General features: G+C 39.7%; 1 protein-coding gene across 10 annotated transcripts in view; it reads right to left on the bottom strand.

Annotated features, from left to right (window-relative positions):
- FRY (FRY microtubule binding protein) overlaps positions 1-27,120 on the bottom strand; it is a 454,383-nt gene that overhangs the window by 120,186 nt on the left and 307,077 nt on the right. For all 10 annotated transcript variants that reach the window (XM_045472997.1, XM_045473090.1, XM_045472660.1 and 7 more), the window contains 6 exons: positions 23,465-23,568; positions 22,884-22,992; positions 20,877-20,963; positions 10,995-11,166; positions 9,501-9,633; positions 5,939-6,046 (listed from right to left, as the gene is read on the bottom strand). In XM_045472997.1, the coding sequence (XP_045328953.1) occupies positions 5,939-6,046; positions 9,501-9,633; positions 10,995-11,166; positions 20,877-20,963; positions 22,884-22,992; positions 23,465-23,568 (713 nt within the window). The remainder of the gene's footprint in view (positions 1-5,938; positions 6,047-9,500; positions 9,634-10,994; positions 11,167-20,876; positions 20,964-22,883; positions 22,993-23,464; positions 23,569-27,120) is intronic.

The raw sequence follows: 27,120 nt of genomic DNA, 5'->3' as shown, positions 1-27,120 counted from the left end.
GAAGCTTCTGCAAATGACAAGCCACCTTTAGGATGGGAAAAACAGGCACTCAGTAAACATTAACTGATGGTAACGTGCCAGTGCAGAGGTCCTGGAGGCCCCGCTTTCAGTGATCCAGAGGGGCTGAGCCGTGTGATCACGAGGGCATGGGCTGCTCCCACAGACTGTTATTGAATAAGTAAGGGTGTGGCTTAAAAGGGGAAGAATCAGAACCTGAGCAAGGCCACCCTCTTGGTTGGTCAGACCAGATAAACGACTTTTAATGGAAAACACTTTCGTAAAGGTGAGCTCAGCTTCACATGGGGTTAGCTTAGTACTTTTGAATAACCTTGCTGTGTTAGAGGTACAAGAATGAAAAGGGAGTGATTCCAAGTTCACAGACTATATCCAGAAGAAAAAGATCCATTAGGAGAAACAGCCCCTTCTAAACTATGGCAGGAAAAACAAAAGGTTATTAGGAAAAGGTGAGGAACCTGTTGCCCTATAACGTCAAGGGCAGCAGAGGGAAAGATGATTTTATTTATTATTTATTTTTTAAAAATGTTTGTTTATTTTTGAGAGAGAGCGCAAGAGGGGCAGAGAGAATGGGAGGGAGACAGAGGATCCAAAGCAGGCTAGGGGCGCCTGGGTGGCGCAGTCGGTTAGGCGTCCGACTTCAGCCAGGTCACGATCTCGCGGTCCGGGAGTTCGAGCCCCGCGTCAGGCTCTGGGCTGATGGCTCAGAGCCTGGAGCCTGTTTCCGATTCTGTGTCTCCCTCTCTCTCTGCCCCTCCCCCGTTCATGCTCTGTCTCTCTCTGTCCCAAAAATAAATAAACGTTGAAAAAAAAAATTTAAAAAAAAAAAACAAAAAAACAAAGCAGGCTCCACGCTGTCAGTGCACAGCCTGATGCAAGGCTTGGACTCAAAAACCACGAGCTCATGACCTGAGTCAAAGTCAGATGCTTAACCCACTGAGCCATCCAGGTGCCCTGGAAAGATGGTTTTAAAGCAATGCCCAGGAAACCATGGTTTCCAAAAGTAGGAACTTGCCGACAGGTGGGTGGTTAGCCTTTGTAATAATTGCCAGAAGTGGCTGGAATTTCCTCTCTGCAGGTGTTAAACAATGAGCCTGCAACTATTTACGGTGCTCCGAATTGCATCTCAATGAAAAGAAATTAAAATTAAAGACATAAGATTAAGTGGTTTATTGAGGCAATATATGCAATTGAGACAATAGTTCTCAGATACTCAAAACAACTAGCCACCTTGCACTATACAGACACATACTGAAAGGTGAATAAAAAATGGCATATGACAAATATTTTTCAAGCACCACAGAAGATTGTGAAACTGTGTACACATTACCTCATCAGTCTCCACAGGTTATAAAGAAACACTGCATAAAAAGTGTTTATCTGTCATTTTGCATCAAACCAATGACATGTGTCACTGCCATTTGGCTTTAGGAAAATTCTGAACATCGGGCAACTGATTTTACTCTTCTGAAGTCCAAATCTCCTTCTCTGAAAATAGGACTAAATATGTGCCCAGCTTTCCTTAACATAATGTGTCTGAAAATGCATTGTACATCATGGCATAATCTTTTATGCAAATGCAAAAATGCCTAAAAATAATAACTCACATTTGCTGAGAGTTTACTGTGTTCTAGGCACTATGTGAAGTGATTTATATGCATTATTTGGTTCTAACAACCTTATGACAAATTATTCGAAGGGAAAGGTAGACCATGAACAGCAACCCCTTAGTGCATAAGCCATGCTGTGGGAAGTGACAGAGGACAGAAGCCTGTATGCCATCGGGGGAAAGGTCCTTCCTGTGGTCAAGGGACAGAGCAGGAAACATCTGGGAGAACAGTTAAGAGAAAAATGATGCCCATGGCCAAGGACACAAGTAAGTTCCCCTGCTATGTGGAGAATCCCAGGGGTACCCAGACAGCTGGGAAAGCCAGGCTTTGTGAGCGCAGGAAGGAAATTCTCCCCAGGGATCTTATCATGATGTCAGGACAGCCAGCGTGGCTTCCATGGAGCCCAACTGGAAAGATTCTTCACACAGCCATTATAAGTGGGCTGAGGGATACACAGAAAATCAGAAACGTAGTAGCTTGGGGAAAGGGGTTTGCCAGTTCATTCCATACACCATTGTCCTGCTAAACACACTACTGTTAGTCTGAAATTAGAGTGTCTGTGGTAATGTAGTCATTACCTGAAATGCTGGCAAGGGGCTCTGGGGACAGTCACGTGGGACATATCCTTGAAACTCCTTATTCAGGGAACTGAGCTTGGGCGGGTCAAGGGGCAAACAGGGAACTGGCAGGAATGTTGGTCTTATTTTGCTAGTTTTAAAGAAAAGCAAGTTTTTCTCCAGTAACAATGTACCATGGATGCGACCACGAAGTATCTAAACTAAAAGGTCCCATACCTCTCTGACTAGACTGTATATTGTCTCAAGAGTCAACTCAGTCCCAATGCGATTGACGATGGGGGAATAAAGTAACTATAGACGTGAAACCCACATTTATTGCTATTGAAATTCTTCATTTTGTCCCTTGACCCTCTCTCAAGGAGGTCTGAAGGGGCTCATTTGCTCATAGGTTAACAGGACCCGGTGTGTAGGTCGAGCACTCCAAGTTATCCTTCCCTTGAGGAGAATAGCCTCCGGCTTCTTTTAAAGTTTATGAAAAAGGTCTCTTCACAGGCTTCCCATATAAGTCCGGTCATTTTCCTGATTTCTAAGACTTGAACTCTCAAGAATGTTTATTTGCTCTTTCCCCTCATAAAAACAGTACCCATTGCTTTGGGCTTTGTAAGAATGTACGTAATAATAAACACGACGCACCATAAATAGCACTGACATTCCAACCATGTCTAAGAGAATTCCCTTCTGGCATGCCTGGCACCATGGTCAGCAGAATTCAGGCGTCCCTGGATTCAGTGATCAGAGTGATTCCAGAGGTAAGAGTCCACCCCACAGAGTTACGGCAAAATAGATTCAGAGAGTGTATCTGAACGCTGCATGACATTTCAAAAACTTTGTATTCCAAAGGCCTTAGCGCGTGTAATCTTCAGCAATTAGAACTTCACTGACACCAGTGAACTTTCCTTCTGCTTCAATCGAACTGAAAACTGCCTTTTCCCTGCTGACACATTTTCCCTTGGGTGCACCAAAGCGCTCGTCTATGACATTTAGCCTTCTCAACAGCCTTATGAGATAGGCGGTATTATTCCAGTTTCATCCAAGGCAAAAAGGCCGAGGGGTTAAATAATTTGTCTAGATCACATGGTTAGTAAAATTGCAAAAGCAGGATTGGAAAATCCAGGGTTTTCCTGTGATTCCATTTCGTCCCCATTTTTTTGGTACTTCCTCCAAATCTCTCAGAGGGTGGTCTCTTGTCTCTGGCTCACAGGCCATGACAAGCGGTCCTCTGTCCCCTGATTTCTCACCGCCACATCCAGCCCTTCCGCGTGGCAACCCCTCCTCTGTGCGAACACTTGACTCCTACTCACTCACGTCCTCCACTGCTGTCCCTGGCATACCGACCGGCTGCTCGCATACCTTTCGGGGTAACCTTGGCACCTGGCGCCTGCTTCAGAGCTTTTCTTTACCCTCAGTCTTTGCCATCATCGTGGGATACCCAAATATTAACAGTATTTGAGTCTCTTATTCCTCAGCTTCCCTTATCCCCAAACCACCATGCTTATTATTCTTTGGGATTCTACCCTTTGTTCCTCCTTGGATCTTCTCACCCAGAGCTGGAAGCCCCTCTTTGATCCAGGCTGATTTTTCCTTCCTTTCCACTGCTTCCCTGCTTCCAACGAATGTGCTCTTTGCTCACATTCTGGTTGTTAAGCTGTGGCAAAAGCCTAGGCTGTACCTTTTTTTTTTAACGTTATAATCTTCCTAAAATAGGTCCTACACACGGAATGGAAGAAAGAAGGGCGCGTGGTGTGGAGGTTGCTGATTACAGGAAAGAAGAGGTTATGGGTAGCAGTGACCAAAGCCAGCTAGGAGGGTGGATGGCTTTGGCCAGTGAGCACCAGGGCTTGCGACAGTGGTTTTCAAAGTAATAGATCTTCAGTCAGTCTCACAATCCAGCACCATCCTGTGTTAGTGGTGACTGGCAGAAGGAAAGGGGGCAGTTTTGTCTATGGTTGGAAGACAGTAGGCTACAAAAGATATTAACTGATGGCAAGGTGCGAACAACAGGAGTCCATATTGGCCCTCCAGAGGAGAGGGCGTGATGACCACAATAACCAGGAACATGGTGCTCTGTGGAGATACTCTGAAGCTATGGGATAGCCACTGGTGGTCTGCAGTCATGCGGGTTGAGGGCTTGGGTTACTTTACTTGGATATTGATGAGAAGGGTGCTCTCCAAGGGCTAGTGAACGTGGGTAAACGGGGTCATGCGTCATGCATCTTTAATTCAGTCAGTGTTAGTATTTGTTAAATTATTTTTCGTTAACTTTATTTATTTTTGAGAGACAGAGAGCACAAGCGGGGGAGGAGCAGAGAGAGAGAGAGGGAGACACAGAATTCGAAGCAGGCTCCAGGCTCCGAGCTGTCCGCACAGAGCCCGACGCGGGGCCCGAACCCACACACTGCGAGATCATGACCTGAGCCGAAGTCGGACAGCTAACCGACCGAGCCACCCAGGCGCCCCAGTCAGTGTTAGTGTTTGTTATCCTCCTCTGGGCTTTCCTCTGTGCCACCATTATCAGATTAACCAGACTAAACTAATATTTTTTATAATATTATTCTCGCTTAAAACTCCATTGGTCCAAATTCCCCAGCTAACAGTAAAGATTATCTAAAAATGTACCACTCCCGTCTTATTTCTATGCCTTTTAATCATTGGCTTTTATATTCTTTTTTCTTTATTTTTTCAAGTCAAGGAGGACTTGTGTTCCTTCTCATCCCACTCCCTTCATGCACCCCATTCCTAATGATTTCACATTCTAAATTGCTTTTAAGTAACGTCACTTTTGATTTTTAAAAAAAAAATTTTTTTTTCAACGTTTATTTATTTTTGGGACAGAGAGAGACAGAGCATGAACGGGGGAGGGGCAGAGAGAGAGGGAGACACAGAATCGGAAACAGGCTCCAGGCTCTGAGCCATCAGCCCAGAGCCCGACGCGGGGCTCGAACTCACGGACCGCGAGATCGTGACCTGGCTGAAGTCGGATGCTTAACCGACTGCGCCACCTAGGCGCCCCTGATTTTTAATTTAAAGGCACATAACTGTCAACTAGGGCTTCAGATCAACATGTGGAAATTATGCTTATTTAAAGGTATCAACATAATTTCACTCAAAGAAAATTCACTTGAGGTTCTACTTGGACTGAGCATTCTTATGGACAAATGTTGGGAGGGTGATAAATGTATGGTTTGGGGCAGATTTCTGAAGCACTAAAATTAGCTAAGCACTCTGGCTCCTGAGGGGGTCTGTGGGCCTCAGACCGGGAATCAGACCCTGAATGAACTCTTCTCCAGGAACACCCACCTCCCCATTCCCCAGGCCTACCTCTGTGCCTTTCTGTCATCACTCTCTTTATCGTTCTGGGTTCTGTGTCAAGTCTCACCTTCTCCCAGAACTGATTTGCTGACTTCCTTAGTCCCCAGTAATCCCCCTGCCCACTGAACTCACGTGTCACACTTCAGGTGCTATTAATGTGCACAATTTCAGGCCTTGGATAGTTGGTTACCTTATGTACTTATGTATTTGCTTCTAATTTGGATGTGAAGCCCCTTGAATAGGAGGAAAAAAAGCAAAAAACATTTCTTTATTCCCCCTTGCCTATACATAGTACCCAGAATAATGCCTCATTTAGTAAAATCTGTCAATTTTTTAATAATCATTCTTTTTGCTGTTGTCGTTAAGAATCATGACAAAGGATTATAATCAATTGGATCGAATAAACCCACTGCAGCTCTCACTTACCTAGCCAGCAAGTCAATAAGTTCAAGTTTTGACATGCCATCAGGAAGGAGTCGAGGGATAGCAGCAACACAGGTCCTGAAAAGATCTATTTTTGGCTTTCTCTCACCCCTAGAATTTGAAAACAAGCATGGGTCAAAGGCTACAAAACGTTAAAAAAAGAATCAATCCAATCTGTGAAAAAGGACTAGAATCCAGGCCTTCTGAATCACTGCCTGGTATTTACTGCAAATTTTTCTCAAAAGTTTTTGACCTTTATAGCTTGGCCTGTTTTAAGAGAACTCAGAAAGATTTAGACGTTGGAGGTATATATCTAAAAGGACAAATGCCAACGTCAACAGCATTCTGCCATTGAGTCTGCCATTCAGTTGGGTTCCATGGGGTTTGGTCCCTGTGGACTGCATTTAAAACACTGAATTCACTAACATGCCTAAATGCATCAGCGTGTAAAAAGCACACTGCACTCATTCCTACATTCAGCATTTAAAAATGGGATTTTAGTGTGTACAAGGCATAGTGCCTCTAACAAGCACGACATCTGGAAGCTTGTCTCTCTAGCAAGTTATATTTCTCTTCTGGAGTCCCCACTGTCATTAAAAAAAAAATTAAGTGCTTCTAAAAATAAGCCTTTCATAATGTCAGGTAAACTCCTGAATTCTATATGGTTGTGCATCCAATTCTGATTTGTAAAATTACACTGATGAGCCTGACCTCTATGGAGATTCCTTCCCTCTTTTTATTGTCTTGACAATATGAATGCTTAAAGATAATTAATGTCTTCTATATTCTGCTGTAAAATCTGAAGGAACGCTAAATTTTGTGAAAAATTATTTCAATTTTGAGTTGCTTAAATAGGTAACTGATTCTTAACCACATATTTTGCCAATAACCTTTATGAAAAAACTCAACCACCCATCAAATCCTTCAAAAAAACCTAAGTGATAAAATATAACAACATACTTAAATTCTGATAATTCAGTCTTCTGAGAATAAATATAAAACTGTCATGAAATTAGTGCTATTGTAGGACACAAAGACAATGATGAAAGTGCAAAGTAGCATAAAGTCATTCTTTTTTGGAATATTAACTGTGGTCAGAACAGAAATGCAGCAGGCAGGATCCGCCCTGTCTATAATCAGACAGAAATTCTGCTCTGTGACATTACTTTTTTGCACGGCTTTGTTTAGGTCTGTCAAGAGTGAATACAAAACTGTTTACATGGAAAATAAAACACAAATATGTTGACTTCACAAGTGCTCTGCTTTTGCAGAAAGTTATAGGATTGTTTTCTCTCCTTTTCCATAGTCCTTTCTGCATAGTCCTCCTTGTACGAGGACTGGAGAAGGAGCCATTGCACAGTGGGTTTTAATCAACTGAAGGGAGGAGGAGTCTTCAAGTGCCATCCTCAATAACTGTACAGAGTTAGAGCTTAGTGATGGCTCCTGATCATTGGCAACACGGTGAGTTGTTTAAATAGCTCTTCTGGCTTGCTCACCAGATGTTTTCAACAGCTGGGATTATTTTCCTATCTGTTGGAAAACAGATGACCCTGCTGGCCTGAAGTATAAGGCAGATTCCATGAGGCCTCCAAGCTGATAAAAGAAGCCCAGATTAGAAACTCTAATGGGTACTTGATTTCCTTCTACTACTGCAGTCCTTGCTTTCTGGGCTTTTATAGGAAGCAAGTGAACTTCCCCCTCTCCCCATAACATAATTTTTATTAATAGGTATTATTATTGTCTTCTAGCATGTACCACAAAAGGGATGAGGAACGGGAATGGAGCAAATAGAATGCTTAATGTTCAAGTTCATATCCTAAGCAGAACGTGGCAAAGTGGAGGATTGCATATCAATAGGAATGATGGTTTCTGTTAGTGTGGTGTGGACCTTCCCTGTCTTGTCCTAAATGCTTATGTTTCCCTGGTGTTTCTCTTTGTCTTCTGGAAATGTGGCAACGAATTATTTCCTACTCCAGGATCTGCCTCAAAATGTAGCATAGAAAGTATTCCCAGCCCTGTTTTGGGGTCTTATGATGACTGAATAGGCAAAGTAAAGAATCATCTTAGAAAAAGTTTAAGGTATTGGTTAAAATACAAACAAAATGTTTACAGTTACATTTAAACCTGTACCTTTTTATGGTTTTGAATATACTATTTTGGTCCTGATCCTATCTTATGATCTCTTGATTATCAATATAGTTTTCCTTTACAAGTTTTTCTTTACCGTTTTTCAGGCAAACAACCATATGGCAGAAGTTTTAGAAACATGTCTTTTATCTTCTATATTATCAATTGAAAATTGCTTCAATATGTTAAAAAAGAATGTACTAATGATGTTAAAGGTTGACAATCTGGCCATTTATGAGGTTGGAACCGGAGCTAGAGACAATACATTTGATGTTATTCATCTTGGTCAATTTTAATTTTTGCGATCATTTAGGGTGAAATCTAAAGCAACGTGATCATTTAAAACAAATGACTGGCAAGCTGCAGGATAATATGCATTGTATAATCCCATTTTTGTACGACAAATACATATATGCATATATCTGTGTCGACATAAGGAAAGTTCCTAAAGGAATCACGCTGAGTCAAGCAATGGTCATAGATTTCAAGTGGACCTCTGAGGAGGAGGATTTAATTTTAACTTTAGATACTCCCAACTATGTATTTAGAATAATTCTGTATGTTTTACTTTGTCTTATCATGTATTGTTTTGTTTTGTCATACTTCATTTTTGAGGTGCCTGCCATTGCAATAAAAACACACACCCACAACATGAATTTCCCTGTATAGGTAACAGTTTTCCAACACACTGTGGTGTTTGGAACTGTAAATGCTGAGGAACAAAGGAAACTTTCCCGGTTGTATTTTTGGAAACTTACGGCACAGGTGCCACGTATAATTTAATTCACAGTCCAACAACAAAGTCTGAACTTTCTTGAAGTGTGAAGTTATAGCCTAATCCTAGTTCCTGCCATAACGAATCAAAAGCAGCAAATACAAGTTGCATGGGTTTCTTCTGCAGAGCTCTAATTACAAAGCTGCATCTTAGATTTGGGCTGAGCACATTGGATTTCAAATGAAGAGTTACATTCACAACTATAAATTATTCTTCTAAGATTCAGTATTTCTATGACACAGTCGCATAGAGACTATTAGGCACGTGGAACGCTCACGGTTCAGGAACAATCACTAGAAACAAGTGAACTTGAAATTTATAAAGATGGAATGTCTGTAAACTGGTGATGTCACTCTGGCACGCAGGCTGTGACAGAGCTAGCTTGGGAGCAACTTGTGGACCACTGAGAGTCTTGGCCTCCTGTTTCTAACTTACTGGCCTAAGGACACTCGAAATATAACTGAAATAGATCAATCTCAGGTTTGGCCTTATTTTCAGCCTTAGTCAAATATTGTCAAGGTACGTTTTTACTATCCTTGGCACTTCTCAGAACTCTGATGCTAGGAAGAGGAGAACAAAACAGTGAATAAACGGGAAAAATCTCTGCTGGTACATTTTGGCTAATTAATCCTTCACTGAAAACTTAGTCCTCACTCTACTCACGTGATCATGTCTTCAGGTTCTTTGTTTAGCATCTGAACATTCGTTAGCATCATGCATCTTCCCACTTCTTTATCGAGGTGCCTTAAAATGTTGTCCACAGCTTTTCGTACTTGGGAGTAATACAAGGACATTCCTGGAAAACGTGCATTATAGTTACATCTTTGACCAAATCCATCAAGGAATGAAATCCTAGTTTGTTCCTCCCCTATGACATGTTTTTACTGAAGACCATCTATGGGTCAATGACTTCATTAGGCAGATTCTAATTCAATCTAATTTCTGTAGAATGCTTGGTATAGTGTCCTGAACTTGGTAGGTGTTCACCGAATAATCACTTAAATTTAATAAATAGGAATTCTCATACTTCAAAGGGAAATGTTTTCCCGAAGAGTTAAAATAAAAAGGAAATAGGTAGCTTTGCTTTAGAATTTTTATGTTTTTGGTTAGTACAAGAAAGTTCACCATCATTACTGATGATGTGAATAAAGAATAATTGTTATTTGGGGTTGGGATTTTAATAAGTTTACTGTTCTCTGAAATATATGTATAGATTTTTTAGTAAAATAAACAAAAATGGCTTTACATCACAAATTTTAAAATGAAGTAAAACCTATTTTAGCTATAGTATTTTTACTGTTCTCATTAAATATAGTGTCAATGTTCTACAGTGGAAGTCAAATATATGTAGCCTATGTGTATTTCATGTATGTATATGCATTTCATATATTTATGTATATAATACAAATGAAAAGCAAATTGCTTTGCATTTAAAATTTGTACTTAATGAAATAATTATTAATGATTATTTTTCGTACATTAAATCTTTCTGAACTCATTTGAGCATTTCCTAATTAAAGATAAACATTTGAAGCAAAAAGTCTCCTCAAATTTCCCTCAGATCTTTGACATAGGAATTATTTTAACAAAGTTTGTAGGTTTCTAAATTCAAGTATTCAACAAGAAAGAAACAAATGCAAAAAATCACCTCTTTGGATTAAGATAGCTAGATTAAAAAGAAAATAGTCTCATGTAGGCTAAACCCACAATATGACCTGGCATGTGTGGGATGTGGAATGTTTAAAACAGGGATTTAACTAATTTTACTGAAAAAAAAAAAAAGAGGGAAAGGAAGTATAAAAATGAATGAACTAACAAATGAATATTTATATGGTTGCTTTTTAAACAGGATATCTACCAAAGGACACAGATGTCTCAGAAATTTACTGTAAAATGTAGATAATCAATATTAGAAGTTTGAAAAGACCGTAGATAAAAGTCTAACATTTAAATGGCAAAATGTTTACCAGGAAGTTCCAGAAAGTTTAAAGGGCAGTAAAACAAAGCACAGCATGAATCATTCAAAACAATTAATGTTGGAATGTTACAGCTACTTGTATAAAAATGTTTTAACAGTGTACCTCACTGAGGGTAAGTATCCATTGGTCATTAGAAGGGCTTACCAAGGCCCACCTCTAACACATCTCTGAGACCCACCTATCATTTTGGCTTCTTCTTCAGTTAGCGTTTTACTCAAATATGTTTTCTTCACTCTCAGTGTGTTTCCTGAAGGGAGAACAGCTCCTGTCACCGGCATGGGGGGTTCACCGTCTTTCTGCTGCAAGCTGTCGGCTATTACTAAGAATGCCCGTAAACCAATGTTCATTCTCTGTAAGAGATAATGTGTTCATAATAAAAAGAAAAACCCAATTATTGTAGTGGAATTAAACCATCAGCCTTTGAGAGAAGTCAGCATGGCTTGCTATCCAGATTAGCATGAGAAAGTAATTTAAAAGAATTACAAGAATTTAGGCCAAACCTATGAACGTTAAATTGAGTTTCTGTCACTATTTGTTGGCACAGCAGAGGAAGACAACCAGAAAGATTTTCACCCTACTTGGAGGGTACGTTTGAGAGGGTCATGCTCATCCTGTTTGGGGAATCCTGGTGAACCTCAAAGGGAAAGGCATTCATCCTCTGGAGCAGCTGCAACTAAGGGAAACTGAGGTAAACAAAGGGCTCATAGGTCTCCTGAGGGAGAGAGATGCCCTGTGTGTTAATTCACAAAGACTGAATGAAAACAAACAGGAGTTACAAATGTGAATCACAAAATAAAAATGGTCTGCTCTGAATTGCAGGTCGATGACTCTTGATTCAAAAAGACTGGCAAGTTTGAAAATAAATTTTAAAAGTTCAATGCCGCTGAACTTGTTGCTGATAAAAAACACATGGGCTTATAAGAAGAAATGCCATTCGGGGCCAGATCTTTATCATCCTCAGGCTCAGGTAAGGCATAATAGTGGCTCTGAAAGATGACTGAGAGATGGTTGCTACCAGTAGCAATGTCTTGAAAGGTCAGAAAGTACTAAAACATCTGTACTTCCTTAACGGCCATGTATAATGCGTTTATACTCAAATTTTCATGAAGTAATACATGAATACACATTACATGAAGTAATGTTTCCAAAGCAGGCTACTACCTAACAGCAGAAAATAATAATTATTGCTACCAACAACGATACTCTAGTTATAATTTACTGAGCCCCTAAAATCTATCTAGAACTGCTCATTAGTTCTCATTTCAAAAACAGCCATGCAAGGAAAGTGTAATTATTCCAATTTTTCAGGTGAAGAAACTGAGGCCATACAAGAAGTAGGTAGGAAGCTATCCCCAAGTCAAGTTTGCCCCAGTTGCCTATTCTGTGATATAAGATAACATCCTATAACAAAAAAACAAACAAACAAACAATATAGACTTCTTTTCATTTTGAAACCATTCAAGCTTCAAGGGACACTGATATTTTAACCAGGATTTGGTGAACAATTTTCTGGCTCATTTGTGCTGATCCAATGTGTCCTTTATGATTTTATAGCCTTCAATAATATTCTGTCTCCAGTTTCTAGAAGGAAGCAGTATTAACTTTAAAAGATTTAACTGTGTATTAAAAGTCCATTCATTTCCTCATTCATTTTAGTAGTTCATGACATGTATTCTAGGCTTATGTATCTTTCTCAAGACATAGTAATGTTTTGGGTGAGGAAGTGGAATGTTCAATTCGGGAAATGCAATGCAAATAGAATAACTGTGGATTGCTGTCACTGGCCAAGTCTCTTATTTGCAAGTAGTATATCCAATTTATGAACTGCCCTGGCCAGTTCTCTGAGTTTTCCTTCCCTCTGGATAACACTGGGACATATATTTTCAATTTAGCTTCACAATTTCTTTTTGTATTTTATATAGCTTTGCATCGTACCTCTCCATTTTATTATTTGTCTACTCAGGAAATTATTTAACTCTTCTAAGTCCAAGTCTCAGCTTCCTTTCTATAAAATGAAGATAGTGATACCTAGTGATCACGCAGGGCTATGGTAAGGATTAATGCCTGAAAAGTTCCTGCTGGTAATTATATATTCTTAGGTTTGAATCTACACTTGATTTTTTTAAAGTCAGGTTTATAGGGACATAATCTGCACAGAGTAAAACATACACAGTTGCACAGTTCTTTGAGTTTTGAGAAAATTATACAGTCAGGTAACTGTCATCACATTCAAGATATAAAGTTATTTCCATCATCCCCAAAGTTCCCTCGTGCCTCTTTAGAGTCAGTCCACTTTCCATCCCAGCCTCTGACAGTCATTGTCTAACTTCTGCCTTCTAGTATCTCACCTTTTCCAGAATGGAATGGAACAGTACATAGTCTTTTGTGTCTTGCGTCTTTCACACAGCATCAAGCTTTTGAGACGTTGTTGCAATAGAAGTCATTTGTTCCTGGGGCGCCTGGGTGGCGCAGTCGGTTAAGCGTCCGACTTCAGCCAGGTCACGATCTCGCGGTCCATGAGTTCGAGCCCTGCGTCGGGCTCTGGGCTGATGGCTCAGAGCCTGGAGCCTGTTTCCGATTCTGTGTCTCCCTCTCTCTCTGCCCCTCCCCTGTTCATGCTCTGTCTCTCTCTGTCCCCAGAATAAATAAACGTTGAAAAAAAAAAAAAAAAAGAAGTCATTTGTTCCTTTGTTTGTTTTCATTGCTGAATAGCATTCCACTACATTGATGATGCACACAACTCGTTCAGCCACTCACCAGCTGTTGAACATGAGTTGCTTTCCTGTTTTTAGTTATATCAATAAAGCTTATTCTAAAATTTCTAGGGAAAGTATAAGGAATGAGGATAACCAACAGAATGCTGAAAAAAAGAAAAAAAAATGGGAGGACTAGTATGTCCTCATTTAAAAATGTTTATTCTATGAATAAATATTCATAGAAACCTTTTTGGAACTTTTGGAGCTTTAATTTCTCTTGGATAAATACCTTGGAGTAGAAATGGTGGCTCATACAGTGAGCTATGTTTAAATTTAAAGGAAATTGCCGAACTGTTCTCTAAAATGGTGGTGCCTTTTTGTGTTCTCACCAAAGTAGTATCAAGTTTCAGGTGCTCAACATCCTTCTCAGCACGTCTCAGTGTGGTTTTAACTTGCATTTCCCTCAGGACTAATGATGTCGAACATCTTTTCATAGGTTTATCGGTCATTTGTATGTCTTCTTTGGGGAAGAGGCTGTTCATTTTGCCCATTTAAAAAATGGAGTTGTTTCTTACTGTTGAGCTGTGAGAGTTCCTTATATCCCAGATACAAGTGCTTTATTGATATGTTTTGCAAATAGTTTCTTCCCAGTCAGCTACTCTATGCTTTTTAACAGTCTCTCTTAAAGTGCAGACACATTTTTATTGTGATGATGTTTGACTTACCAATTTTTTTTTTTTGTAATTCATGATTTTTGTGTCCTAAGACATTTTTGTCCACTCAAAGATTACAAAGATTTTATCGTATGTTTTCTGCTGAAAGATTTATAATGTTGGATTTTACACTTAGGTTTGCAATACATTTTGACTTAATTTTTGCTTACTGTGCAAATTATGGGTTGAACTTCATTATTTTGCAAGTGGATGTACAATTGTTCAGCACCATTCATTGAAAAGGCTACCCTTTATCCATGGAAATAACTTGAAAATGTTGTTGAAAATAAAGTGGCCATATATATGTGGGTCTGTTTTTGGAGTCTCTTTTTTGTTCCATTAGTCTTTAAAATCACTTTTCTGCCAGTACTACGCTATTGTAGCTTTTCAGTATGTTTGGAAATCAGGACATACTAGTCCTCCAATTTTTCTTCTTCTTTTTCAGCATTATGTTGGTTATTCTAATTCCTTATACTTTCCGTATAAATTTTAGAATAAGTTTATTGATTTCTATAGAAAATCCTATAAGGATTTTAGCTGGGATTATTGATGGGATTATCGTTTAACATATATAGATTAATTTGGGGACAACTGACCTTTTTATAGTCTTAAATCTTTCAGTCCACAAATAGTATTTCTCTCTGTTTATTTGGGTTGTCTATGATTTTCCTCAACATCTTTTACTTTTCAGTACACAAATCTTATACATAATTGTTAGCTTTAGTGCTAAGTACTTTGTTTTCATTGCTGTGATAAATTGTTCAGTTTCTTTTTTTTTTTTTTCTTTTTTAAATTTACATCCAAGTTAGTTAGGATATAGTACAATAATGATTTCAGGAGTAGATTCCTTACCCATTTAGCCCATCCCGTCTCCCACAACCCCTCCAGTAACTCTCTGTTTGTTCTCCATATTTAAGAGTCTCTTATGTTGTCCTCCTCCCTGTTTTTATATGATTTTTGCTTCCCTTCCCTTTTGTTCATCTGTTCTGTGTCTTAAAGTCCCCATATGAGTGAAGTCATATGATATTTTTCTTTCTCTAATTTCACTTAGCATAATACCCTCTAGTTCCATCCACGTAGTTGCAAATGGCAAGATTTCATTCTTTTTGATTGCTGAGTAATACTCCATTGTATATATATATACCACATCTTCTTTATCCATTCATCCATCGATGGACATTTGGGCTCTTTCCATACTTTGGCTACTGTTGATAGTGCTGCTATAAACATTGGGGTGCATGCCCCCCTTCAAAACAGCATACCTGTATCCCTTGGATAAATACCTAGTAATGCAATTGTTGGGTCACAGGGTAGTTCTATTTTTAATTTTTTGAGGAACCTCCATACTGTTTTCCAGAGTGGCTGCACCACTTGCATTCCCACCAACAATGCAAAAGAGATCCTCTTTCTCCACATCCTCACCAACATCTGCTGTTGCCTGAGTTGTTAATGCGAGCCATTCTGACAGGTGTAAGGTGGTATCTCATTGTGGTTTTGATTTGTATTTCCCTGATGATGAGTGAAGCTGAGCATTTTTTCATGTGTCGGTTGGCCATCTGGATGTCTTCTTTGGAGAAGTGTCTATTCCTATCTTTTGCCCATTTCTTCACTGGATTATTTGTTTTCTGGGTGTTGAGTTTGTTAAATCTTTATAGATTTTGGATACTAGCCCTTTATCTGATATGTCATTTTTTTTTTTAATTTTTTTTTTCAACGTTTATTTATTTTTGGGACAGAGAGAGACAGAGCATGAACGGGGGAGGGGCAGAGAGGGAGGGAGACCAGAACCGGAAACAGGCTCCAGGCTCTGAGCCATCAACCCAGAGCCTGAGGCGGGGCTCGAACTCCCGGACCGCGAGATCGTGACCTGGCTGAAGTCGGACACTTAACCGACTGTGCCACCCAGGCGCCCCTATCTGATATGTCATTTGAAAATATCTTCTCCCATTCTGTTGGTTGCCTTTTAGTTTTGCTGATTGTTTCCTTCACTGTGCAGAAGCTTTTTATTTTGATGAGGTCCCAATAGTTCATTTTTGCTTTTGTTTGCCTCTGGAGACATGTTGAGTAAGAAGTTGCTGCGGCCAAGATCAAAGAGGTTTTTGCCTGCTTTCTCCTCGAGGATTTTGATGGCTTCCTGTCTTACATTGAGGTCTTTCATCCATTTTGACTTTATTTTGCGTATGGGGTAAGAAAGTGGTCCAGGTTCATTTTTCTGCATGCCGCTGTCCAGTTTTCCCAGCACCACTTGCTGAAGAGACTGTCTTTATTCCATTGGATATTCTTTCCTGCTTTGTCAAAGATTAGCTGGCCATACGTTTGTGGGTCCATTTCTGGGTTCTCTATTCTGTTCCATTGATCTGAGTGTCTGTTTTTGTGCCAGTACCATCGTGTCTTGATGATGACAGCTTTGTAATACAGCTTGAAGTCTGGGATTGTGATGCCTCCTGCTTTGGTTTTCTTTTTCAAAATTGCTTTGTCTATTCAGGGTCTTTTCTGGTTCCATAGAAATTTTAGGATTGTTTGTTCTAGCTCCGTGAAAAATGCTGGTGTTATTATGATAGGGATTGCATTGACTATGTAGATTGCTTTGGGTAGTATCGACATTTTAACAATATTTGTTCTTCCTATCCAGGAGCATGGAATCTTTTTCCATTTTTTTTGTGTCTTTTTCAATTTCTTTCATTAGCTTTCTATAGTTTTCAGTGTATAAATTTTTCACCTCTTTGGTTAGATTTATTCCTACGTGTTTTATGGTGTTTCGTGCAATTGTAAATGGGATCGATTCCTTGATTTCTCTTTCTGTGGCTTCATTGTTGGTGTATAGGAATGCAACCAATTTCTGTGCATTGATTTTATATCCTGCAACTTTGCTGAATCCATGGATCAGTTCTAGCAGTTTTTTGGTGGAATCTTTTGGGTTTTCCATATAGAGTGTCATGTCATCTGCGAAGAGTTAAAGTTTGACCTCCTTCTGGCCGATTTGGATGCCTTTTATTTCTTTGTGTTGTCTGATTGCTGAGGCTAAGACTTCCAATACTATGTTGAATGACAGTAGTGAGAGTGGACATCCCTGTCTTGTTCCTGACCTGAGGGGGAAAGCTCTCAGTTTTTCCCCATTGAAGATATTAGCGTTGGGTCATTCATATATGGCTTTTATGATCTTGAGGTATAATCCTTCTATCCCTACTTTCTTGAGGATTTTTATCAAGAAAGGATGCTGTATTTTGTCCAACGATTTTTCTGCATCTGTTGAGAGGATCATGTGGTTCTTGTCCTTTCTTTCATTGATGTGATGAAGCACATTAATTGTTTTGTGGATATTGAGCCAGCCCTGCATCCCAGGTATAAATCCCACTTGGTCATGGTGAATAATTTTTTTAATGTATTGTTGGATCCGGTTGGCTAATATCTTGTTGAGGATTTTTGCATCCATGTTCCTCAGGGAAACTGGTCTATAGTTCTCCTTTTTAGTGGGGTCTCTGTCTGGTTTTGGAATCAAGGTCATGCTGGCTTCATAGAAAGAGTTTGGAAGTTTTCCTTCCATTTCTATTTTTTGGAACAGCTTCAAGAGAATAGGTGTTAACTCTTCCTTAAATGTTTGGTAGAATTCCCCTGGAAAACCATCTGGCCTTGCACTCTTGTTTTTTGGAAATTTTTGATTATGAATTTGACTTCTTTACTGGTTATGGGTCTGTTCAAATTTTCCATGTCTTCTTGTTTCAGTTTTGGTAGAGTATATGTTTCTAGGAATTTGTCCATTTCTTCCAGATTGCCCATTTTATTGGTGTATAATTGCTCATAATATTCTCTTATTATTGTTTTTATTTCTGCTGTGTTGGTTGTGATCTCTCCTCTTTCATTCTTGATTTTATTTATTTGGGTCCTTTCCTTTTTCTTTTTTGATCAAACTGGCTAATGGTTTATCAATTTTGTTAATTCTTTCAAAGAACCAGCTTCTGGTTTCATTGATCTGTTCTACTGATTTTTTTGGTTTCAATAACATTGATTTCTGCTCTAATCTATATAATTTCCTGTCTTCTGCTGGTTTTGGCTTTGGCCGTTCTTTAAGGTATAAGGTTAGGTTGTATATCTGAGATATTTTTTCCTTCTTTAGGAAGGCCTGGATTGCTATATACTTCCCTCTTATGACCGCCTTTGCTGTGTCCCAGAGGTAACATTGTTCGGTTTCTAATTGTTCATTACCATAATATAGAAATACATTGATTTTATATATTTATCTTTTTTTTTTTTTTTTTAAGTAGGCTCCTTCCCAACTTGGGGCTTGAACTCATGGCCCTGAGATCAAGAATCTCAAGCTCTACCAAATGAACCAGCCAGGTGCCCCTCTATATTTATCTTGTATCCTACAAACTTTCTAAAAAATTTTTAAAATTATTTTTATTTTTGAGAGGCAGAGCGTAAGTTGGGGTGGGGCAGAGAGAGAGAGACACAGAATCTGAAGCAGGCTCCAGGCTCTGAACTGTCCGCACAGAGCTCAATGCAGGGCCTGAACCCACGAATGGTGAGATCATGACCTGAGCCAAAGTTCGACACTCAACCAACTGAGCCACCCAGGCACCCCTATCCCACAAACTGTCTAAAATAATGTATTAGCTAAGCCGATTTTCTGTAGAGTCTTTGGTAGTTTCTACATATGCAATCATGTTGTCTGTGAATAAAAAGAGTTTCGTTTCTTCATTTCCAATCCTTATGCCTTTTATTTCTTCTTTTTGTCTCTGGTGCTGGCTAGGACATCCAGTTACATGTTATTTCAGGTCATGACAAAAATTAGAGAAATGGATGACCTAGAAACTTCTCACAGATGAGTAAGTTCTTATGATGATGAAGATGCATATAGAAGCCATCTCAGTCTGAACTAAAATGGGACACTTATCTGGAAATTATTGGACTGTTGAGTGGTGATGCACTATAAACTTCGTAGTAAGATAATCATTTACATCTCTAGGCACTGTTCCACAAGCTATTTCCAAAATATGATTTAAGACACAATTTGAATACGTTTCTTGGGCAACTGTGACCTACAACATATTTTATCAAGTGTGACATCTACTTTATAGACTATCCTCATCCTTGTGTGTGCTATTGAGTGAGATCACAGATATGCCTTTAAGCTTCTAATCACCAACTAGTGATAAACTCTTCCATAACCATATAAGCTCAGGAGAAATGGAAGAAGATACTCAAATGTCTTTTTGTAGTCTTAAAAATTAAAAACCCCATGATTCCAATTGTTCTGCACAAAGAGGTCGACCAATTATTCACTGAGTGAGGAGTCTGAGGAAAGAATAAAGGGTAAATTTTATACATGGTGATGATGATGGTAGCTTTCACTATGTTCTTTTTAGACTAATAACCTGGTAATTCTGAGGGCTGTTAAAGCCGTGACTCCTAAGAAGTGAAAAATATTTTGAGAAACTTCCCAGCAGGAGGAGACTCTTTACCTAGGGTTCTGGGCCCCATTCTAGCCCAAATGTTCTGGATTGGCATCAACTCTGTCCCTCTTCCCTTGACCCTGGCTGTAGCCATTCCAGAAGACTGTGATGTCATTAGACACAAGACAAAAACTCCCATTTCGGGGCTTCTCCAGCTGTCCCTAGACACATGGCAACCTTAGCACAAAGAAGAGAATACAGGCTGTGGAACCAGGAGATGTGGTTCCTTTTGCTATTAACCAGCTGCTGATTTCGAGCCTCTGTCCTTACTGACAGAATGAAGGAGCCAGACAAAATAGTACAGTGATGATACGAACATTCTCTTTTAAAAAAACTTCTATGGTGGGTTGTTTCTTTTGTTTTTTGGTTTGGATTGTTTTTTTTTTTTTTTTTTGGTTTTGTTTTGTTGCTTAAGAGCTTGTAATGTCACAGTATCACAATTATTCTGTGAGTGATCTAGAAAAGTATTTTGTTCATTTTCCTGGCAAAAAAAGCTGAAGCTCAGAGATAAATGTCTTAGAGCTAGTTTAAGTGTTAAGGCCTGTGTCAAGGGGCAAACCCAATACTGTTGCCTTCTGGTTTAGCGTTCTTTCTACAGTATCATAGGGAAAAGACTGCAAAGAGGCACCCTGCCAGGCACAGTTCTGTTGGCCACCAGTGTGCTTAAAGTTTAAACTGGGATGTGCTTCTCATTTGCATAGGTCACTCCAACCATGTGTTGTGCCCATCACTTTCAGGATCTGCCTGGCCCTTGAGTTGTGACGCTGCCACAGAAACATAGATCCATACATCACTCGATTTCCTTCGATTTTAGTATTTTATTATCACATGCGTTCATTCTTCTCTGTTTCAACACTTCCCAGGACTCAACTTGTTCATCTGCATCAAAACAACTATAAGCACTGACTTGTCTAAGAGAAAACACCGTGACCTGTAGTGGCAAATTATCTTTTGGGGCAAGGTTTGCTCTATCATCCAAGCACAGAATATGGTGGCACATAAACTTGCTTTCATCCTAAGTCTGTTCACCCAAAACCTGACTCCTGAAATTCCATCAGCTATGATTGTTAGTCAAATAAACATGGACAGAAAGAAACAGAAGAATTTTCAAGAAAATGGCCTTCACCCTATTCCCCGAAGTCGCAAAGCAAAGGTACGGCTCGGTTAGAAGTACATAAAAGGATCATTTCATTCATACCTCTGGGTTGAGGCTGAAAGCTTTTGCTGGTTTTCCCACACACAGAAAATCAAAAATAATTTCTTTCATTGCAAAATCTAAGCGTTCCTGTAGTGGAAAAGAGACAACAAAACAAAGATTTTAAAATACAAATTCAGTGTGAAGTGTCTATTTTCATTTTAGGCCACCAACAGGTGGTTGCTACAAGAAGCAAGATGCTGTTCAGTTTTATGCATCAAGAGAATCCCTGAAGGAAGACCATGCCCCTTAGAGCCTTGGGTGAAGCTGCCCGTTTTCATGTGATGTACAGAGATGCTTTTGTTATGTAAAATGTGGAATTTAGCCCCTAAAGCCTGGAATGACTAATGATAAAACAAAAAGCAAAAAACAAATCCCCCAAATGAAAAACCAAAACACTTGGAATGTGTGGGCTTAAATACAGTCTCAACACTTTCTGCTTGTAAAGCAAATGCTGATCACCTCTTGAAACTCAGTTTAAAATATATGTTTAAAAATACCACTGCAAAATGACCATCTTCTTCTATTCTCTAACGTTTCAAATCCTTGGGCTCATATTATAATGGACAATGTCTGAAAGCGAAATGAACAATCAACAAATAAGACATACTATGATTACGTAAGTGAGAAAGCAGAAGCCAGATTCTGATGGTTTGAGACAGTGGCTGCTATGATATGACTGGTTCATTTTAAACAATATTCTGGAATAAGCAAAACACATTCTCAGGCACGTGATAACTATATGCAGAAAAATCACATTAATTCATCTGCCCAAAAAGCAAGAAACGTCTTTTCCCTAAGAGCAAATATGACAGAGGCATCTCATTATCCGAACACATAGAGAGATATTATACATTACTAGTCTGTGAAGTAACGACTGACCCTTACATCTTTATATCAATGTCAATTGTACTAATAGTATTTTCATGCCTATAATTTCCCTTTATCCACACAGCGTTCTGAAGTACACTGGGCGAGCATTTCCCTCCACATTTTACAGTTCATTTTACAGTTCAAAACACAGAAGAAAGATGCTCTCTGACTTGTTTAAGGGTATAGAGCTGGCTTGTAGCAGAGGCTGAACTGGGATAATTATCTTTTCACATTGTTCTGTAAGTCACGAGGAAGTCGAAGTTGGGATATAACCATTTACCCACAAAGTGTGATTTAAAAAGTAAAAATCTTGGGTCTAAATGGTAAACTAAATACTAAAATCTATGTTTACCATTACTGGACCCAGTTTTTAAGGAAATGAGTACCTGTAAGTTCTCAGAAAAGTTCCTGGCAGGGGCGCCTGGGTGGCTCAGTTGGTGAAGCATTTGACTTCAGCTCAGGTCACGATCTCATGGCTCCTGAGTGCGAGCCCTCCATCAGGCTTTGTGCTGACTGCTCAGAGCCTGGAGCCTCCTTTGGATTCTGTGTTTTTGTCTGTCTCTGCCCCTTCCCTGCTCATGCTCATGCTCTGTCTCTCTCTCTCTCTCTCTCTCTCAAAAATAAATAAACATTAAAAAATTAAAAACAAAAGTTCCTGGCAAAGAGTAAGTGCTTGATAAATTCTCATATTCCTATTCATGCTGCTTTCTCACGGGGTGAAAGAGCATTTTTCTTTACTCCTCAAATTTCACAAAGCAATCTTTTGATTTCCTCCAAACACCAGACTCTTGGCTTCCTCCTGACTTGCAGAATCCAGAGCAGAGCATCGGGACAAAACAGGGACTGGGAGTCAAGAGGCCCTTTTACTAATAGGTTCTATGGCCTTGGATGAGTCACTTAAACTCTCTCCGCTCCTTCATGTGACAGACGCTGAAAACACTTGACGTACCCATGTCACTATTTGTTTTGAAGAAAAAAAAAAAAAGCTACGTGTGAAAACACTGGCAACACCATCCTGCAAAGTCTTTCCACATAAGCTATTACTTCAGACTTTTCACCTGGTAGTACTTGCTAGGAAGGAGACTGGCTACTTGAAGGCAGTTAGATCATTCCCACTGCCAGAAGCTTCTCCATTACCTGGGCAATGAACTGGATGATTTTCACAAAGATGTTCAGAGGCATATCCCTTGGCACCACACCACGGGACCCTTTGGGGAAAAGTGTTGTGATGATGGTTATAAGACGGCTGAAAGATAGGGAGAAAAAAAGAGAACACAAGCAAGATTGGCTGAGCTCCAGTTCTGTAAGTGAAAATGGCAGATGTTTCATCTTATCTAAGTATCAGAGAGAATTCAGAAAAAGAAAACAAACCACTTCATCCCTTTTTCATCAGCATAATTACTCTATCAAGTTTTTCTGCAAAACTAAGGGCAGTTGGAAGATTATAGCCGTGTGCTTTGTTAACACGGTGAATGCAACCTTGGCCGTGGAAGCTTGCCGTCCTAGTAGAGGCCGAAATTTCTGTCATGGCTGCTGAGCTACTGACTAAGCAAAGACTGAAAATGTCCTTAGGACTTAGATCTTTTAGAAAGTGTCAACTTTGAATTTACTTTGGTTAATACAGGTAGCAGTAAAACAAAACACCCTCTTTATTGGCTGAGTAATGGTTACCATTAACTCAGTGAGGTAGTTACCATTAACCCAAACCAGATCCTTACCTCTGAGTAGCTGTGTTGCTTTCACATTTAATTCGAATCATGTAAACCCAGAGTAATCTGTATAGAGATTCTAGTGCAACCCGAGCCATCTTGGGGTCTTTATTCTGCAACAGAAACCAGGATGTAAGATAGCATTAGATTTAAGATTTAATTAATATTAGGTGGTAAAAAAAAAAAAGAAAAAAAAAGATTAAATGGTACTGTATGGAATGTATGGAGATTATTCTTTTCTGAATGGCTTAGAAATGCAGGGTCCCTACAAGGCACTGCATCATCTGGGATTTATGGAGTATTTGCGTCCGGGTGTCCATTGTGTAAATAATCTATGAGGAGGGATCCAAATAGCCATGAGGGCAGGGCAGAGTGGTTCCGGGGGAAGTCATGTCATTCTCTCTTTTGCCAAGGTGAATACTTGAAATTGCCTTCTTCCTCCAGCCCTAGGGAACCTGTACTCTCTAGCACTAAGAGAATAATTAATCTCTTCTTTCTAGTGTTGATTATGCCCTTGTAAACATTGTTTTTGTTTTGATTCCCCAAGTTCCCTACCCCCCCCCCCCCCACTGCCTGAATCTAATTACCCACCAACATTTATTGAGATGAATGTGTCCTAGGCACTGTGTTAGAACATGGGATATAGAGATAAAAGATAATCCCTTTCCCTAAGTTGTTTACAACCTCTGGGGGATGGGAGATGGATAAGAAGCAATCAACTCTAAGGCAGTAGAAAAAACTGGTAGGCACAGGAGCTAAAGAATGAAAACAGAAAGAAACACAAGCTATGGCAAGCTCAAGGAAGGTCAGGAAAAATTTTCAGGGGCACATGAAAACTCAGATGAACTTTAATCCAATCATTTACTCATGTGTTCATTCAACAAACATTTGAGTGGCTACAGTGGGCCAGGTACTGTGCTTGGCACAATATGAAACTTTGCACGGTGTAAAAGGATGATGGGAAGGGAGAGCGTGTGGAAGCTAAGAGAGCTGAAGAAGACTGGTCATGTCTCACACCCTGGCAATAGTTTGTATTCCAGTGCCTAGGGCCAGATGAAGGAGCAGGGGCTGATGAGGGTTATGAGGAAGGCAAGGGTGATGTGTGGGACCCTGCATGCCAGGTTAACAAAGGGGACCAGGGTTCTCCTGATGGTGACAGGAAGCCACTAAGATCAAGGAGACCACGGAAGAAGTCCCCACACCGTGGGGAAAGGAACAGAGGCAGGAGACCAACCAACTGTGACACAGCTGCTGGCTTCTGGGTAATAACAGGCCAGAGAGGAAGCAACGAATTCTTTCCTCACTGTCCTGTCTTAATCTAATCATATTCCTCTTGATTTAAAAATCATGCACTGGATAGTTTCCCTGATGCCTGTGGGATCCAGGTAACATTTCTTGGCATGGCATAACTGACCAGTCAATATGTAGCTCTAATCTACCTTTTCTGCCTCCATCCTGCTTTTCCCCCACAAGCTTCCTCAACTGTAGCCAGGCCATGTTCATTCCATTTCCATGTCAAGAGTGGGTTCCTTCACCCCTTGCCCCTGCCTCCTTCTTTTCAATCAGGTGAACCCTACTCCTTCACAGTCAACTTGAACATCCCCTCTTTTGTGCAGGCTTCTCTGTTCCTCCCCAGGGTCCTCAATCTCGTACCATTAAAGCTAATTATTCTGTCCTGAATGTCTTCTGACCTTCAAACAACCTCTAGCAAACGGTCTTGTTTAGATGTCAGAAAGGAAGGGGCATTATTTACTGTCATATCTATTAGAATTCCTGCCATTCTTCAAGGGGTCGATAACTATTTCCTAAACCGTGTTTAAATGTCACTTTTAACTGTCTTACAAGTTTTTTGCTCTTACGTTACTTCTCTTCCCTTATTTATTTATCTTGTCATAATTGTCTTAGCTGTTTTATTCTTAGTGTAGATAATTTGGTACTGATTTTTGTAGAATTCATAAGTGTTTAGACATAAAGTTTATCTTTAGGCTATTTATGTAAATAAATTTTATGGAAAAGACTACAGAGAGTAGTTTTTTAGATTTAGGAAAAGTGGATTTCTTATGTCAAATTTTTGGTGTGATCATTATTATAAAATTCTAAATTTCTACATGCATTTAGGTCTGTTTTTAGAATTTTATTAGTCTGTCCATTCATGTGCTAATACCAGATTATTTTCAGTTTAACATGTGTTTTATTACTAGATTATACACCTGAAACTAATATTACACTGTATGTTAACTAACTGGAACTTTTCTAGCTCTAGGGAAGAAAAGGCTCCGACTTTTTTTTAAGGCCCCAACTTTTTTAAAGCATACATTTATATACAAAGGACAATTTTTTGCTTGTTTGATTTGCCTGTTTGGCTACATAAAGAAACTTTATGTATTTTAAAGTTGCATTTAAAATATTCCATCATTAAAAAATTGGGGTTATTGTGTTTTTCTAGATTTTTAAAATTTTTAATTTTTTTTTAAAGTTTACTTATTTATTTTGAGAGAGAGGGAGGGAGGAAGGGGGAGAGAGAGAGAGAGAGAGAGCAAGCATATAAGCAGAGGAGAGGCAAAGAGGATTCCAAGCAGCCTTCTTGCTGACACCACACAGAACCCAATCTGGGACTCAAACTCATGAGCTGTGAGATCACAACCTGTGCTGAAATCAGGAGTTGGACACTTAAGCGACTGAGCCACCCAGTCATCCCCTTCCTTAAGGGACTTCTAATCACCTCCTGGACGTCTCTGTTCCGTGATGTGGTACATGAGGGGGCCTTTGGCAATCTGGCTCCCCCATTACTACCTCCTAGGTTTGGTGCACCCCATGTCATTATATCCCTTCTGCAATTTCCTAAATGCTTCAAATGCCTTCCTACCCCTGGTCTATTTGGAAAACTTCTATTCCCTGGAGAGATTCAGTTAGGTGTTATCTCCTCTGTTAAATCCTCTACTATTACAACAACTATTTCTCCTCCCCTGCCCCCCCACCCCCTGCAGAGAGACTGCCAAATGCCTCTACTCTCTGCTTCCAGAATGTTGTTCTACCCCTTTACATTTCTTACCAGACTGTGAACTCCAGAATTTTGGTTTGTTCATTTTTGTGTCCTCAATGACTGCCATACAACAGGCTATCAGTAAACATCAATGTAAAAAAAGCAGACTGTGAGTAGTTGCAGAACAACTTGATGCATAAGCAAGATGTCTTTATCTAGAACCTATACAAGGAGGCAGTTTGAGACAGTGGCATAGAACCATCCTGAACTTACCTCCTCCTAAGGACACAACAAATCTATAGCTACATATGGAACAGTTCCCTCTGGAAAGAACCTGAGAACTAGATGAACAGCTACTTTACAACAAAGGGTAAAAGAGCCACGTCAGCACAGGTAGGAGAGGCAGATACATGGTCTTGACAAAAAAAAAAGCCTACCCTCAGAGTGGTGACCCACCACGGGGAGGGGTCTCATGAATAAGGAATTCCTCCCTGAGGAGCATGGAGTTTGTTTCCACATTAGCCACCCCATCCCTTGGGACCTGCATCAGAGAAATGAGCCCCCAAATGGGTCACTTGGAAAATGAACAGGGCTTATATCCACGAGAACAATAGGGCGGTAGGGAAAGAGAGAGTTTCTGCTCTTAAAAGGCTCACATGCAGATTCACTCTCCCTGGGACCC

This window comes from Leopardus geoffroyi, chromosome A1, assembly GCF_018350155.1.
Source record: "Leopardus geoffroyi isolate Oge1 chromosome A1, O.geoffroyi_Oge1_pat1.0, whole genome shotgun sequence".
Classification (NCBI taxonomy): Eukaryota; Metazoa; Chordata; class Mammalia; order Carnivora; family Felidae; genus Leopardus; species Leopardus geoffroyi.
Note: the sequence above shows the minus strand (reverse complement) of the source record. Positions and strands in the feature narration are given on the sequence as shown.